A 17,702-nucleotide genomic window follows, 5' to 3' on the forward strand; every position below is an offset into this window, starting at 1 on the left:
TTTGTTTCTTACTTCAAGTTGAACACTGAATGTGTACATGAACATTACAGGGACAGACTAAAGCTAACACTTCAGTGTGATAACTGGCAGCTACGTCCAACTAAGCTCTCTCACAGAGTTTTGTTTTTGGTGGGAGAGACCTCACCTGACAGGCTGTTTTCAAAGACTCTTTCTCTCCTCTACTTCCACTAGTGTAATGTACTTAAGTAAAAAATACTTTAAAGTACAACTTAAGTAGTATCTGTACTTTATTAGTTATATTTTTGACAACTTTTACTTCACTACATTCCTAAAGAAAATATTGTACTTTTTACACCATACATTTTTAATGCTTAACAGAACAGGAAAACTGTGAAATTCATGCACTTACCAAGAGAACACGTGGTCATCCCTACTGCCTATGTTCTGACGGTCTCACTAAACACAATTGCATCTTTTGTAAATAATATCAGTGTTGGAGTGTGACCCTGGCAATCCATACATTTTAAAACAAGAAAATGGTTCTGTCTGGTTTGCTTAATATAAGGAACTTGAAATTATTTATACTTTTACTTTGATACTTAAGTATATTTTAGCAATTCAATTTACTTTTGATACTTAAGTATATTTAAAACCAAACACATTTAGACTTTTACTCAAGTAATATTTTACTATTTTAATTGGTGACTTTTATTTCAGTAACTTTCTATTAAGGTATCTATACATTTACTCAAGTATGACAATTGTGTACTTTTTCCACCACTGTCTGCTTCAATAGTCTGAACAAAATAAGTGTAAGGCTCCTTCTGTCTGATAACATGACTCAGCTTTCTGGGTGTAAGGGCTCTTCTGTGTCCTGTTTGGAAATTATAGTCAATCAGCCAGAGCAGAGCAGAGAGTGAACTGTTCAGTGTTTAACTATCTGATTGGACTAGACCAGAGGTTCCCAACCTTTTTGGGTTACTGTACCAACAGCTGAATTTTGCTCTGCCCAGAGTACCCCTGAAGTACCCCCTCATATGCATTTTACCTATTGTCTCATGAGTGTTCTCAAGTACTCCCAGGGGTCCTAGTACACCTGGTTCGGAACCACTGGACTAGAGGACCTACAGTGATAACAGGAGTGGACCTGTGTGTTTTACTATCTGATTGGACTGGTTGGACTAGGTGACCTACAGTGATAACAGGAGTGGACCTGCGTAACCTTTGGAGGACCTGAGTAACATAATGTAACACATGCCACTGTTGTTTTTTATTGAATGTTTATTGCAAGCAAAGGGAGACATGAAAACACAATTAACTTAGAAACGACATGCTTCACTGAAGTATCACTGTTAGAATGTGTCTAAAAAGGCCTCTGTTATTTTGCCACTTGGGAATATGACCATGGACTAACACCAGAGGACTGGTATAAAAAGATTATTAAGAGATCAAAACAGGTAAAGTAGAATGTGTGAGTACTGTACAACATGTATTCTCCCCTGGTGACAGTGGTTTTAGATGACTGGTGTGAGGCAGTTCCTTCATTTGTGTTGATTAAAAGACAGCTTAGTTCTGTCAACACGCTCTCTCTTGCTCTTCTGTCAACGAGTTCTCTCTCATCTGTCAACGCGTTCTCTCTCTGTTCTGTCAACGCGTTCTCTCTCTCTTCTGTCAACGCGTTCTCTCTCTCTTCTGTCAACGCGTTCTCTCTCTCTTCTGTCAACGCGTTCTCTCTCTCTTCTGTCAACGCGTTCTCTCTCTCTTCTGTCAACGCGTTCTCTCTCTCTTCTGTCAACGCGTTCTCTCTCTTCTGTCAACGTGTTCTCTCTTCTGTCAACGAGTTCTCTCTCTTCTGTCAACGAGTTCTCTCTCTTCTGTCAACGCGTTCTCTCTCTTCTGTCAACGTGTTCTCTCTCTTCTGTCAACGCGTTCTCTTTCTTCTGTCAGCGCATTCTCTCTCTTCTGTCAACGCATTCTCTCTCTTCTGTCAACGCATTCTCTCTCTTCTGTCAACGCATTCTCTCTCTTCTGTCAACGCATTCTCTCTCTTCTGTCAGCGCATTCTCTCTCTTCTGTCAGCGCATTCTCTCCTGTCAGCGCATTCTCTCTCTTCTGTCAACGCGTTCTCTCTCTTCTGTCAGTGCATTCTCTCTCTTCTGTCAACGCGCTCTCGCTCTTCTGTCAACACATTCTCTCTCTCTCTCCTGTCAAATGCGTTCTCTCTCTTCTGTCAACGAGTTCTCTCTCTCCTGTCAATGCGTTCTCTCTCTCCTGTCAAACGCATTCTCTCTCTCCTGTCAAACGCATTCTCTCTCTCCTGTCAAACGCGTTCTCTCTCTCTCTCCTGTCAAACGCGTTCTCTCTCTCTCTCCTGTCAAACGCGTTCTCTCTCTGTCCTGTCAACAGTGTTCTCTCTCTTCTGTCAACGCGTTCTCTCTCTCTCTCCTGTCAACGCGTTCTCTCTGTCAATGCGTTCTCTCTCTCTCGTCAAATGCGTTCTCTCTCGTCAAATGCGTTCTCTCTCTCCTGTCAAACGCGTTCTCTCTCCTGTCAAACGCATTCTCTCTCTCCTGTCAAACGCATTCTCTCTCTCCTGTCAAACGCATTCTCTCTCTCCTGTCAAACGCATTCTCTCTCTCCTGTCAAACGCATTCTCTCTCTCCTGTCAAACGCATTCTCTCTCTTCTGTCAACACGTTCTCTCTCTCTTCTGTCAACACGTTCTCTCTCTCTTCTGTCAACACGTTCTCTCTCTCCTCTGTCAACGCTCTCTCTCTCTCTTCTGTCAACGCGTTCTCTCTCTCTCCTGTCAACCGTGTTCTCTCTCTCTCTCCTGTCAACACGTTCTCTCTCTCCTGTCAACCGTGTTCTCTCTGTTCTGTCAAAGTTCTCTCTCTCCTGTCAACGCGTTCTCTCTCGCTCCTGTCAACCGTGTTCTCTCTGTTCTGTCCAAGTGTTCTCTCTCGCTCCTGTCAACCGTGTTCTCTCTCTCTCCTGTCAACGCGTTCTCTCTCTCTCTCTCCTGTCAACGCGTTCTCTCTCTCTCTCCTGTCAACCGTGTTCTCTCTCTCTCCTGTCAATGCGTTCTCTCTCTCTCTCTCTCCTGTCAACGCGTTCTCTCTCTCTCTCTCTCCTGTCAACCGTGTTCTCTCTGTTCTGTCAAAGTTCTCTCTCTCCTGTCAACGCGTTCTCTCTCGCTCCTGTCAACCGTGTTCTCTCTGTTCTGTCCAAGTGTTCTCTCTCGCTCCTGTCAACCGTGTTCTCTCTCTCTCCTGTCAACGCGTTCTCTCTCTCTCTCTCTCCTGTCAACGCGTTCTCTCTCTCTCTCCTGTCAACCGTGTTCTCTCTGTTCTGTCAAAGTTCTCTCGCTCCTGTCAACCGTGTTCTCTCTCTCTCCTGTCAACCGTGTTCTCTCTCGCTCCTGTCAACCGTGTTCTCTCTCGCTCCTGTCAACCGTGTTCTCTCTGTTCTGTCAAAGTTCTCTCTCTCCTGTCAACGTGTTCTCTCTCTCTCCTGTCAACGTGTTCTCTCTCGCTTCTGTCAACCGTGTTCTCTCTCTCTCCTGTCAACCGTGTTCTCTCTGTTCTGTCAAAGTTCTCTCTCTCTTCTGTCAACGCGTTCTCTCTCTCTCTCTTCTGTCAACGCGTTCTCTCTCTCTCTCTCTTCTCTCAACGCATTCTCTCTCCTGTCAAACGCGTTCTCTCCTGTCAAACGCGTTCTCTCTCCTGTCAAACACGTTCTCTCTCCTGTCAAACACGTTCTCTCTTCTGTCAAACACGTTCTCTCTTCTGTCAAACACGTTCTCTCTCCTGTCAAACGCATTCTCTCTCTCCTGTCAAACGCATTCTCTCTCTCCTGTCAAACGCATTCTCTCTCTTCTGTCAACACGTTCTCTCTCTCTTCTGTCAACGCTCTCTCTCTCTCTTCTGTCAACGCGTTCTCTCTCTCTCCTGTCAACCGTGTTCTCTCTCTCTCTCCTGTCAACACGTTCTCTCTCTCCTGTCAACCGTGTTCTCTCTGTTCTGTCAAAGTTCTCTCTCTCCTGTCAACGCGTTCTCTCTCGCTCCTGTCAACCGTGTTCTCTCTGTTCTGTCCAAGTGTTCTCTCTCGCTCCTGTCAACCGTGTTCTCTCTCTCTCCTGTCAACGCGTTCTCTCTCTCTCTCTCCTGTCAACGCGTTCTCTCTCTCTCTCCTGTCAACCGTGTTCTCTCTCTCTCCTGTCAATGCGTTCTCTCTCTCTCTCTCTCCTGTCAACGCGTTCTCTCTCTCTCTCTCTCCTGTCAACCGTGTTCTCTCTGTTCTGTCAAAGTTCTCTCTCTCCTGTCAACGCGTTCTCTCTCGCTCCTGTCAACCGTGTTCTCTCTGTTCTGTCCAAGTGTTCTCTCTCGCTCCTGTCAACCGTGTTCTCTCTCTCTCCTGTCAACGCGTTCTCTCTCTCTCTCTCTCCTGTCAACGCGTTCTCTCTCTCTCTCCTGTCAACCGTGTTCTCTCTGTTCTGTCAAAGTTCTCTCGCTCCTGTCAACCGTGTTCTCTCTCTCTCCTGTCAACCGTGTTCTCTCTCGCTCCTGTCAACCGTGTTCTCTCTCGCTCCTGTCAACCGTGTTCTCTCTGTTCTGTCAAAGTTCTCTCTCTCCTGTCAACGTGTTCTCTCTCTCTCCTGTCAACGTGTTCTCTCTCGCTTCTGTCAACCGTGTTCTCTCTCTCTCCTGTCAACCGTGTTCTCTCTGTTCTGTCAAAGTTCTCTCTCTCTTCTGTCAACGCGTTCTCTCTCTCTCTCTTCTGTCAACGCGTTCTCTCTCTCTCTCTCTTCTCTCAACGCATTCTCTCTCCTGTCAAACGCGTTCTCTCCTGTCAAACGCGTTCTCTCTCCTGTCAAACACGTTCTCTCTCCTGTCAAACACGTTCTCTCTTCTGTCAAACACGTTCTCTCTTCTGTCAAACACGTTCTCTCTCCTGTCAAACGCGTTCTCTCTCCTGTCAAACGCGTTCTCTCTCTCACTCTCCTGTCAAACGCGTTCTCTCTCTCTCTCTCCTGTCAAACGCGTTCTCTCTCTCTCCTGTCAACACGTTCTCTCTCTCTCCTGTCAAACGCGTTCTCTCTCTTCTGTCAAACGCGTTCTCTCTCTCTCGCCTGTCAACGCGTTCTCTCTCTCTCCTGTCAAACGCGTTCTCTCTCCTGACAAACGCGTTCTCTCTCTCTCCTGTCAAACGCGTTCTCTCTCTCCTGTCAAACGCGTTCTCTCTCTATCCTGTCAAACGCGTTCTCTCTCTCCTGTCAAACGCGTTCTCTCTCTCTCCTGTCAACGCGTTCTCCCTCTCTCTCTCTCCTGTCAACGCGTTCTCTCTCTATCCTGTCAACGCGTTCTCTCTCTATCCTGTCAAACGCGTTCTCTCTCTCCTGTCAACAGTGTTCTCTCTGTTCTGTCCAAAGATGTTCTCTCTCTCTCTGTGAACCGTTCTCATCTCTCTCCTGTCAACCGCGTTCTTCTCTTTCCTGTCAACCATGTTCTCTCTCTTCTGTCAAAGTGTTCTCTACTCGCTCCTGTCAACGGCGTTCTCTCTCTCGTCTTCTCAACACGTTCTCTCTCTCTCTGTCACCGTTGTTCTCTGTTCTGTCAAAGTTCTCTCCTCTCCTGTCAACGCGTTCTCTCTCGCTCCTGTCAAACGTGTTCCTCCGTCTCTCTTCCTGTCAACCGTGTTCTTTCTCTCTCTCCATCTCTCCGTCAACAGGTTCTCTCTCTCTCTCCTGTCAACGCGTGTTCTCTCTCTCTCTCTCCTGTCAAAACCGTGTTCTCTCTCCTCTCTCTCCTGTCAACCGTGTTTCTCTCTCTCTCTCCTGTCAACGAGTTCTCTCTCTCCTGTCAAACCGTGTTCTCTCTGTTCTGTCAAAGTTCTCTCTCTCCTGTCCACGCGTTCTCTCTCGCTCCTGTCAACCGTGTTCTCTCTGTTCTGTCCAAGTGTTCTCTCTCGCTCCTGTCAACCGTGTTCTCTCTCTCTCCTGTCAACGCGTTCTCTCTCTCTCTCTCTCTCCTGTCAACGCGTTCTCTCTCTCTCCTGTCAATGCGTTCTCTCTCTCTCTCTCCTGTCAACGCGTTCTCTCTCTCTCTCTCCTGTCAACCGTGTTCTCTCTGTTCTGTCAAAGTTCTCTCGCTCCTGTCAACCGTGTTCTCTCTCTCTCCTGTCAACGTGTTCTCTCTCTCTCTCTCCTGTCAACGCGTTCTCTCTCTCTCTCCTGTCAACCGTGTTCTCTCTGTTCTGTCAAAGTTCTCTCGCTCCTGTCAACCGTGTTCTCTCTCTCTCCTGTCAACCGTGTTCTCTCTCGCTCCTGTCAACCGTGTTCTCTCTCTCTCCTGTCAACCGTGTTCTCTCTGTTCTGTCAAAGTTCTCTCTCTCCTGTCAACGTGTTCTCTCTCTCTCCTGTCAACGTGTTCTCTCTCTCTCCTGTCAACGTGTTCTCTCTCGCTCCTGTCAACCGTGTTCTCTCTCTCTCCTGTCAACCGTGTTCTCTCTGTTCTGTCAAAGTGTTCTCTCTCGCTCCTGTCAACCGTGTTCTCTCTTTCTCCTGTCAACCGTGTTCTCTCTTTCTCCTGTCAACCGTGTTCTCTCTGTTCTGTCAACGCGTTCTCTCTCTCCTGTCAACGCGTTCTCTCTCTCCTGTCAACGCGTTCTCTCTCTCCTGTCAACGCGTTCTCTCTCTCTCCTGTCAACGCGTTCTCTCTCTCTCTCTCCTGTCAACCGCGTTCTCTCTCTTTCCTGTCAACTGTGTTTTCTCTGTTCTGTCAAAGTGTTCTCTCTCTGATCACGGTGGTGCTGCTAGAGCAGGGTCAACTTCTAGTGTTCACAATGCGCTTTCATATTCTCCATCTACTTGATGTTTCAGACTCTGAGAATCACTCGTGGGCGCACAAACACACACACACACACACACACACACGCAACCACCCACTCTCTCTCTCTCTCTCTAAAACACACACCCACCAATATATTTTTATTTATTTATTTTTATTTAACCTTTATTTAACCAGGTAGCCTAGTTGAGAACAAGTTCTCATTTACAACTGCGACCTGGCCAAGATAAATCAAAGTGCGACACAAACAACACAGAGTTACACATGGTATAAACAAACATGCAAGTCAATAACATAATAGAAAAAGTCTATATGCAGTGTGTGCAAATGAGGTAAGATAAGGGAGGTATAAGGCAATAAATAGGCCATAGTGGTGAAATAATTAGAATATAGCAGTTAAACACGAGTGATAGATGTGCAGAAGATGAATGTACAAGTAGAGATACTGCAAAGGAGCAAACATTTTTTTTTAAAGAACAGTATGGGGATGAGGTAGTTGATTGGGCTATTTACAGATGGGGTATGTACAGGTGAAATTATCTGTGAGCTGCTCTGATAGCTGGTGCTTAAAGCTAGTGAGGGAGATGTGAGTCTCCAGCTATAGTGATTTTTGCAATTCGTTTCAGTCATTGGCAGCAGAGAACTGGAAGGAAAGGCAGCCAAAGAAGGAATTGGCTTTGGGGGTGACAAGTGAAAAATACCTGCTGGAGCGTGTGATACGGGTGCGTGCTCCTATGGTGACCAGTGAGCTGAGATAAGGCTGGGCTTTACCTAGCAAAGACTTAGATGACCTGGAGCCAGTGGGGTTTGGCGACGAGTACGAAGCGAGGGCCAGCCAACAAGAGCATACAGGTCGCAGTGGTGGGAGGTATATGGGGCTTTGGTGACAAAATTGATGGCACTGTGATAGACTGCATCCAATTTGTTGAGTAGAGTGTTGGAGGCTAGTTTGTAAATGACGTCAAAGTCAAGGATCGGCAGCATAGTCAGTTTTACGAGGGTGTGTTTGGCAGCATGAGTGAAGGATGCTTTGTTGCGAAATAGGAAGCCGATTCTAGATTTTAGATTGGAGATGCTTAATGTGAGTCTGGAAGGAGAGTTTACAGTCTCACCAGACACCTAGGTATTTGTAGTTGTCCACATATTCTAGGTCAGAACCGTCCAGAGTAACGATGCTGGATGGGCAGGCAGGTGCAGGCAGCAATCGGTTGAAGAGCATGCATTTACTTTTACTTGTATTTAAGAGCAGTTGGAGGCCACGGAAGGAGAGTTGTATGGCATTGAAGCTTGTCTGAAGGTTAGTTAACACAGTGTCCAAAGAAGGGCCAGAAGTATACAGAATGGTGTCATCTGCGTAGAGGTGGATCAGAGAATCCCCAGCAGCAAGAGCGACATCATTGATGTATACAGAGAAAAGAGTCAGCCCGAGAATTGAACCCTGTGGCACCCCCATAGAGACTGCCAGAGGTCCGGACAACAGGCCCTCCGATTTGACACACTGAGCTCTGTCTGAGAAGTAGTTGGTGAACCAGGCAAGGCAGTCATTTGAGAAACCAAGGCTGTTGAGTCTGCCGTTAAGAATGTGGTGATTGACAGAGTCGAAAGCCTTTGGCCAGGTCGATGAATACAGCTGCACATTATTGTCTATCGGTAGCGGTTATGATATCGTTTAGGACCTTGAGCGTGGCTGAGCTGCACCCATGACCAGTTCGGAAACCAGACTGCATAGCGTGGATTTATCAATGGTGACAGTGTTTCCTAGCCTCAGTGCAGTGGGCAGCTGGGAGGAGGTGCTCTTATTCTCCATGGACTTTACAGTGTCCCAGAACTTTTTGGAGTTTGTGCTACAGGATGCAAATTTTTGTTTGAAAAAGCTAGCCTTTGCTTTCCTAACTGCCTGTGTACATTGGTTCCTAACTTCCCTGAAAAGTTGCATATCGCGGGGGCTATTCGATGCTTATGCAGTACGCCACAGGATGTTTTTGTGCTGGTCCAGGGCAGTCAGGTCTGGAGTGACCTTATTTAAGATTGTGAGGAAAGCACTTTTAAAGAATAACCAGGCATCCTCTACTGACGGAATGAGGTCAATGTCCTTCCAGGATACCCAGGCCAGGTCGATTATAAAGGCCTGCTTGCTGAAGTGTTTTAGGGAGCGTTTGACAGTGATGAGGGGTGGTCGTTTGACCGCAGACCCATTACGAATGCAGGCAATGATCGCTGAGATCCTGGTTGAAACCAGCAGAGGTGTATTTGGAGGGCAGGTTGGTTAGGATAATATCTATGAGGGTGCCCGTGTTTACGGATTTGGGGTTGTAACTGGTAGGTTCATTGATAATTTGTGTGAGATTGAGGGCATCAAGCTTAGATTGTTGGACTGCCGGGGTGTTAAGCATGTCCCAGTTTAGGTCACCTAACAGCACGAGTTCTGAAGATAGATGGGGGACAATCAATTCACATATTCACAATTCACAGCTGGGGGCAGAGGGTGGTCTATAGCAAGCGGCAACGGTGAGAGACATGTTTCTGGAAAGGTGGATTTTTAAAAGTAGAAACTCAAATTGTTTGGGCACAGACCTGGATAGTAAGACAGAACTCTGCAGGCTATCTCTACAGTAGATTGCAACTCCGCCCCCTTTGGCAGTTCTATCTTGTCGGAAAATGTTAGTAAGGGATGGAAATTTAAGGTTTTTTGTTGGCCTTCCTAAGCCAGGATTCAGACACGGCTAGGATATCTGGGTTGGCAGTGTGCTAAAGTGAATAAACAAACTTAGGGAGGAGGCTTCTAGTGTTAACGTGCATGAAACCAAGGCTTGGATTAACCATCACATCACCAGAGGAACAGTAGGATAAGGGTACGGCTAACGGCTATAAGAATTGGTCGTCTTGTACATTCGGAACAGAGAGTAAAAGGAGCAGGTTTCTGGGCGCGGTAGAATAGATTCAAGGCATAATGTACAGACAAAAGGTACGGTAGGATGTGAATACAGTGGAGGTAAACCTAGGCATTGAGTGGCAATGAGAGAGGTATTGTCTCTAGAGACACCATGTAAACCAGGTGAGGTCACCGCATGTGTGGGAGGTGGAACAAATGGGTTAGCTAAGGCATATTGAGCAGGGCTAGAGGCTATACAGTGAAATAAAACAATAATCACTAACCAAAACAGCAATGGGCAGGGCATATTGACATTAGGGAGAGGCATGCGTAGCCGAGTGATCATAGGGTCTAGTGAGTAGCTAGGCGAGCTGGAGGCATGGCGATTCAGACAGTTAGCGGGCCGGGGCTAGCAGAAGGGCCTTAGAGGGACATCGCGACAGAGTGGTTACGTCGGCAGACCAGTCGTGATGGATCAGAAGGGCTCCGTGTAGTAAAAGGGTCCAGGCCAATTGGCAAAATAGGTATAGTAGCCCAAGAAATTGGCTGATGGACCTCTTCAGCTAGCCGGGAGATGGGCCTAGCATTGGCTAGCTCCAGGCTAATTGGTGCTTGCTTCGGGACAGAAACGTTATCCAGGAGTAAACACTGATAGCAGCTGGCTAGCTGCGATGATCCAGGTGAAAAAGTTCAGAGCTTGCGGTAGGAATCTGGAGATATGGAGAAGAAGAAGTCCGATATGCTCTGGGTTGAATCGCACTGTGCAGACTGGCAGTAGTTGTCCGGGATAAAGGTTAGCTGATGACCGCTAGCAGTGGCTAGCTAGTAGTTACTAGCTAGTAGTTAGTTAGCTGGCTAGCTTCTGTTGAGGGTTCCGGTTCTAAAGTAAAGAAAATAGCAGATCCATACCACATTGGGTGAGGCGGGTTGCAGGAGAGTATGTTGAAGTTAAGAAAAATGTTTAAAAAATCTACGCAAAGAAAAAAGATATAAAAAGATATACAAGGGACAAGACGAAGACAAAGACGCCTGACTGCTACGCCATCTTGGATTGGTGGTGAAATTATATGGTATAAGGGTACTGAGACATGTGATGGGAGCCACAGTTCCCCCTCCTTTTATCAGCTTTCAGGGTCTGGCAGAGCAACCTCTGAATCCTAATATCATGGTCTGGTCATAAACTCTGCCCTTCACACAACCATCTGACCATCTTACATTGTTAATTTGTCACAATCACACAGGACAAAGAGGACAGTATGTAAATATTTATTCTTTGGGGGCGTTCTCTCTTTGTGTAAGTCAAAAGGAGGAACTGACCTTCAGGTGCGTTGAGGTGCATGGTTTCCATGGGACCAATAAAAGCGTAACGCATTCCCAGCCCCTCTGACATCACCAGGTCAATGTCCTTGACTGAAATGACACCGTCCTGAAACGAGAGGAAGCAATGAACTCAGATTCAACAAAAGACTCAAGCCCCCCCCCCCCCCCCCCACTGAAGTACTCTACCTGCCCACCAACGACTTGTCAGTCTGTCATGAGAGCTGAGGGAGCAGTAGACTAGAAGACCCTTCTTATTTCATCTCACCAGAGTAGAGCAGCATTAAGGCTACTCCCACCAGATTGGGTTTCCCCAATCATCCCATTCGGTGTCCCAGGATAATGGGAGGGTACAGAGGAGGCTGTGAGGGCAGTGCCAGGCCTGGGACAGGGCCTGCTGTTCTCCACTCAGATTACTGCTCAACAGATACCTGTTGACTAACCAGGGCGAAATCAAAGCTTGCACACAGATCTAGAGAGTAGAGGGGAACGGGGACAGAGTCGTCTTTGTTCGCTTCCTGCGGGCCAACAACGGGCCTGTTATCTTGGCATCGCGAGACGGCGTCCAGGCGGGGGGGGGGGGGGGGGGGGCAGCTATGAAAAGGGGCCTTTCCTCTGCTGTAATCACCGGGAGCTACCGGCTGTCTTCTCAGCCACTCCACTTTCCCACGCTGGCTTGAACTCAAAGGCCATGTTCTGTGTGTCTGTCTATGTAATATTAGTGACACTTCACTTGAACTCTCCATTATTAAGCCTACATAAGACCATAACACTCAGCTTTCTGAACATTTTACAGCAATGACCAGGTAGGCCTATCTACTTACAAGATAAAATGATAACATATTAAGAATTTTTCTTTGGGGAGGGCACCTCTAGATACCAGGTAGTTACCACCTAAGTAGAATTATTCTACGTAGGCTATGTGACTAGTACATTTCTATAAATGCCATATCATTTCCTATTAGTTACCAGGTAGCCCAACCCCTTGGTGTTAACAGTACGGTATAACAAGTTTCCAACTTCCTCTGTCTGAGTGCTTATGACGAAATGAGAGGACAAACCATGCAGAATAGACCAGATTCCTAAACTGTGACATCACAGTGAGACGCACTCAGTGAGCTTACATTGTCATGCATGAGATGTGTGTATCTAGGTAAAGGCTGAGTTGATGCTGGCTTTACTCTGCGTTGCATCATGCTTAAGAACAGCCCTTTAGCCATGGTATATTGGCCATATACCACACCTCGTCAGGGCGTATTGCTTAAGTATAGCACTATTCCTCCACAAAGGTTCCATACAACTTCTTTAACTGCCAGTCATGTTCAGTCAATACTGGGATACTAAACATTACCCCATATAAATCACTAGCTAGAGGACATGCTCTTTGGCCTAATGCAGAGTAGGTAATCTGGTGCACCTACATGGCAACCAGCCTTAACCAGAAGGAAGTACAAATCACTGCCTGCGCTGTTTTAGTAAGGAATGTCATAAAGACATGCGTCTGAGTTTCTACAGGGCAGTGTAAAGACGTAAATATCTACACATAGATAGGATGTATAGGGCGTGGGGAATGGATGCAAGGTGAAGACGCTCAGTTCCCTGCACTGTTTCTCTGAACTAAAAACAACACCGGCATTCTCAGTAACAGACTCCATTGGATTTCCATTGGAGCGTGACCACACCGCTTTGTTGAGTGGACTGACTGAGCTCACCAGAGCTGGGATTTTTCACTCTGAAGGCTCACTTAACCCATCTGGGTAACTCTTTAAAGAAACTTCAGTGTTACACACTAATGCACATCCAAACTGAATGGAGTATGTCGGTCTGTTCTGATGGTCTGTGTGCATCCAACTGGGATGTAAACTCTGTTGTTGTATGCTTCAGGTCAAGGAAGACCATGGAAGTAGAAGAATTCTCCTCTGGGGTAGGGGTCCATTGACTCTTAACGGTCACGAAGATCAATGCTAATTGGAGTCGCCAAATGAGTGACAGTGACCTGACAAAGTGACTTCAGCACTCCTTACCATGTGATTCCGATCTTTGCTTTTTGTAACATACATCTGCAATGATTTGTGCTTTCACTTCCCTTAAGAATGTGGAAATGATATTATTGGGAAACCTTAGCTGTCTTTCTGCTGATATGGATGACCAGGATAGGGAAGTGACACTGTCACCTCATGGAAAATCTTACAATTCACTGTTCACATCATACAGTCCAGGGTTCACATCAATAAATACTTGACTTTACAAAGACGCTACTGTAATAACCATGAGGAGATTACAGGAGGCCAACAGGAATGGAGAAAGTTTGTTGAACCAGGTGATGGCTGAAGCCTGCAGACATCGCTGCCCTCAAAGGCTTCATCTTCAATCTGTGCAACTCGCAACTCAACCACAGCCTTACCAAAACTAGGCACCCGTCACATCCTCATACACACACACAACCACTCTGCTCTCTCGTTTTCTTATCATCTGCCCAGGCCAGCCAGTGGAAAAACAGTCATGGTGTCGGTGCCTGTGTTGACAGAGTAGAGATTAAGGCAAGCAGGGTGACTGACTGACTGACTGACTGGTCACCTTGAAACGGTCTCTAGTTCTGTCCCGTCAATGGCCAGGCTTTTCACAAGGACACATCTTCCCCTTACTGTCCCCACACCCACCTATTAAGACAGTTTCCACAGCTTTCTCACTCTTGGCTCACTCTACCCACACAGTCCATTTGAGTGAAAATGAGAGGAGGTTGGTAGGCTATTGCATACCAAGACATAAACATAATCCATGATGCCTCGTTAACTGTACTGAGTGTAAAGGTTACATACAAACAGCTGTGGTTTTTGTAAAAATGTATATTTTGGCTGATTCCTAGCCTGCTCTTGTGGCAAAAGCAGCTCCTGCTGTAAGTGCTTCTCTTGTCCTGGATAGCTACTGTTTTTTTGACATGATAGCAGTACCTGAGCCGTGAGGGCTGGATGGGTCTGGGAGACCAGTTCAGACCGGTCCGGGAGCATCTGATACAGGTGTACTGTAACTGTACTGCAGAGACAAAGCGTACTGTGTCACGCAGCTGAATGTGGGGAGTCTATTGTAAATCTACCCCCCCCAAAAAGACAGAAAAAATACATTTTGTAATCAGGGGATTGTAAATGCTCCATTATATTTGTGTGCGGACAAAGACAGAGGGACTGTGGTTGATCTTCTGTCTGAGATAATAGAGCTCTCTGATTGACGTAAGCTCTAGATTGCTGCCATTAGCCCTTTTCTCTGTCAACACTGGGATGAGTGATGGGATTTCTTACACATTATCCTCCCTGCTGCCATGTGGTTGAGACAATTCATGTCTGAAGGGATGAACAGGGCAGCAGGGCAGAATACAGTGGTGTACCATTCAAGGCATTAGCCTCAGTATCAGGGTGGTACAGCGATATGACCTGTTCAATAGTCTATCGGGGTGGGATTGTAAATAGAAAATAAAAGGGACATTGTTGGCTCTCCATACAGTAGGCCTGTTAAACCAAAGTGATTAAGTGATGGGGATTCATCTTATTCCTGGACTAAAAAGCACTTTCAATAGATATTCTCCATTGAGCTTGTTTTTAGTCCAGGACTAGGCTTAATCTCAGATCTGAAAACCAGCCCTAAGAGTTCAGCTCTTTAAACAAGCACTAGGATATAAAACACATCGGGACGAATCTCGACTTGTGTTTGAGTTACATGTGCACATCTCATCTCCCAATGAAATCAATCAATCAATTAAGTTGAGTGCCTGTGTCTCCAGGAAGGATTCATCCCTTCACATCCTCCATCCGTGTGGTGGTATATAGAGCTGGACGTCCATTTAGCCCCATTGTTACAGTTTTAGATAGACAGCATGGAGACCTGAAGGCAGCTGACAGACACTTTCCCCTCCACTCCTATTTAAACACGACCATCAGCAGAACTACCGGTATTAAGGATCCACAGTTCAAACCTGAGGGCCAGTGTCAACATCAGCCAAATCCACCTCCACTCACGATACATAATCCCTTGGTTCTAAACTACCGAAGAGACCAATACAGTGATAAGAGAGGAGGGTATGTTGCACAGTATTTAGTCTGCCTCCCACCTTGACCAGCCTCCAGGACTCGGCGATGATGGCGTACTGCACACGGTTTAGGGCGAAGCCGTCAATCTCTTTCTTCAGCCTGACGGGAGCCTGGCCTACGGCAGTCATCAGGGCGTGGGTAGTGTCCATCACCCCCGCCAACGTCTCTGGGTGTGGCACCAGCTCCACCAGACGCACGTAGTAGGGCGGGTTCACCTGTAGGGGGCGAAACTCGTCAACTCAAAACAACAACAGAGAGAACATCTCCATATCAATAGACCATCTCGTCATTTCCTCTATTCCAGGGATCATCAACTAGATTCAGCTGAGGGCCGAAACATAATTATTATAAATAATTTGTAGACTGCAAATTGACTGCAAGATGCCCAAACAGATTTGACTAAAACATAATAATTTCAAACCTTGCTTACATTTGTAAACAATCACGTCTCTTTATTATGCGTGGGAATACTTGGGAGCAGGGGGGGGGGGCAAATAAATCCAGATGATAAAAAATTTATAAAAAATACGGTGGACATAGACTAGTACAGCTCCCTCACATCAGTGCAGATGAGGGAGAGGAGACAAGGGGGAGGAAGCTAATGTGTTGGACCGCATTACTCTGTAAGCCATTAAACCCACAGGGGCTATCGATGAGCAGGGATTATCTCACACATTGTCCTCTGTGAAGGCCTCTCTGATAGGAGTGGCACTGAGGTAAAACCATTGGGGGATTAGGCTACACATGCACGTACGCTCACTTTCCCAGGTAAAGGTGAACTCGTCTCTCTCCGGCCATAGAAGGACTGCACGTGTTTGTGTTTCAGCGTCAAGGTGATGATAAGGGTGGAATTTCTGTGGTTAGCCAGATGTTAGGAGACTGGGGGAAGACTAGACAAGGACTGGAGTGCAATAAAATGTAGTGTTTTAACAGAAGGGTTAGAACTTGAAGGTTACAAATGCCACAACTGGAATGGATGGGTCATTCCCTTGTGCAAACATAAAAAGTTCTGGCTCGGACAGGGAGAAAGAGAGCTTGTGCAAATCTGAAATGGCATCCTGTTCCCTATGCTGTGCAGGGTTTTGGCCAAAAGTAGTGCCCTGTATAGGGTGCCATATTGGACACAGCCTTGGTGTTTGTGGTAGCGCAGTACTGACCGGGTGAGATATAATGCAGCGCTTCCGGTTCTGGACCTGGGAGAAGATGTTGCTAGGCAACAGGCAGGAGGTGGAGCTACTGAGGATCACCCCCTCTCCCACATGACTCTCCACCACCTGGAAGACACTCCGCTTGGCCTCGATCTCCTCAAACACACACTCCTGTACACAGACACACACGTTTGTTAAGCAGAGAAAATGTGACAGGAAAGTTAATACATTTAACAGATTTAAGGTCATCGCAGTGGGAACAGGGAACAGCAAAATTATGAACAAATATTAGGACATACAGAAATACAATGTAAAGACTGATGAGAACAAACATGGTGTACTTTCAAGTGAAACATTTTCTGCTGGGAAAATTGCATCGTTCTATTTCACACCATTTTTATTTGGGTATATTAAAAGGGGAAAACAACTTCTTTCCCAGCTCTGTCGTTAACTACACTATGGCACATGATATGAGATTTCATGTCTTGAACACATAGTTATAAGACATGTCATGACATCTTCCTATAAGACTGCCTATTTGTTAAGACTGAAAGCGAATTTGTTTTCCCTTGAAAACCTTCAAACATGGAGTCGTGCCTTTAAATTACATTTCCCCTTTATTTTAACAGTAAGGGTAAATGTCACAACTCCAATGATGGAAGGAATGGTGGTTTAGGAAATACCTCCCTCAGTACTCTCATGATCCCCGGTCACGAGAAGGTTGTGTATTGCTGACAAGTGTCTCAATACAAACATTATAACCATAGAAACCACACTGAAACAAACATATTTGACATGTTAATATCATTGCTTCTTATAAATTAATACAGAACACTGCTTTTTCTTTATCCTGTTTAATTCATCACTCACCAATATGCACAGACAAGCGTATTGAAGGCCATGATGCTCCCGCCCCACGATGCTCTTTCACCTAACTAACCAGGTTAGATTAACTACATAATGGCTGCAGGTAATGTTCCCTCTAAACTCCCCCAGGACTGCCATGCAGAAAAATATCAGCCCGCGCAGAGAAGCACGAGATTCAACTTTCTAGAGTTTTCTCCCTTTGTTGACACTATCAACATTTCCCTTTACTGTGGGAACTGTGATCGAATCAACACAATATTATCCACTTTCAATGCAACATACCAAAACAAAACAAACTATTCAAGACTTAGTATTCCAAACTAATATGCAAGAGATTTTGTTCTCGGCAGAACGCATCAGAGTAGGATTCTATGCATTGACACACACGACTCAGCCCATACTCCACACAGACCGGTGTGGCATTACCAATCAGAGCTGCAGTAGGCCTATATGTAAATAGACCATTGCCATAAATGGATCTGTGCCATTTACTTTTAACTGGACTGTGTTATCAGCATGAGCGGTAGTGAGTAGATGCGCTTGTTTTGAGATCAAAGTGAGAGCTGCATGACGCCATGTGAGCACATTTGTTCAGAACCTTTGCTAGT

General features: G+C 46.1%; 1 protein-coding gene across 1 annotated transcript in view; it reads right to left on the minus strand.

Moving 5' to 3' along the window:
• Nucleotides 1–17,702, minus strand: part of cryl1 (crystallin, lambda 1) — a 34,405-nt gene that overhangs the window by 4,362 nt on the left and 12,341 nt on the right. Inside the window, exons 4-6 of the mRNA XM_020459124.2 lie at nucleotides 16,237–16,398; nucleotides 15,100–15,294; nucleotides 10,998–11,106 (exon numbers count right to left, since the gene is read on the minus strand). Of these exons, the coding sequence (XP_020314713.2) occupies nucleotides 10,998–11,106; nucleotides 15,100–15,294; nucleotides 16,237–16,398 (466 nt within the window). The remainder of the gene's footprint in view (nucleotides 1–10,997; nucleotides 11,107–15,099; nucleotides 15,295–16,236; nucleotides 16,399–17,702) is intronic.

The sequence above is a fragment of the Oncorhynchus kisutch genome, linkage group LG2, assembly GCF_002021735.2.
Source record: "Oncorhynchus kisutch isolate 150728-3 linkage group LG2, Okis_V2, whole genome shotgun sequence".
Lineage (NCBI taxonomy): Eukaryota > Metazoa > Chordata > Actinopteri > Salmoniformes > Salmonidae > Oncorhynchus > Oncorhynchus kisutch.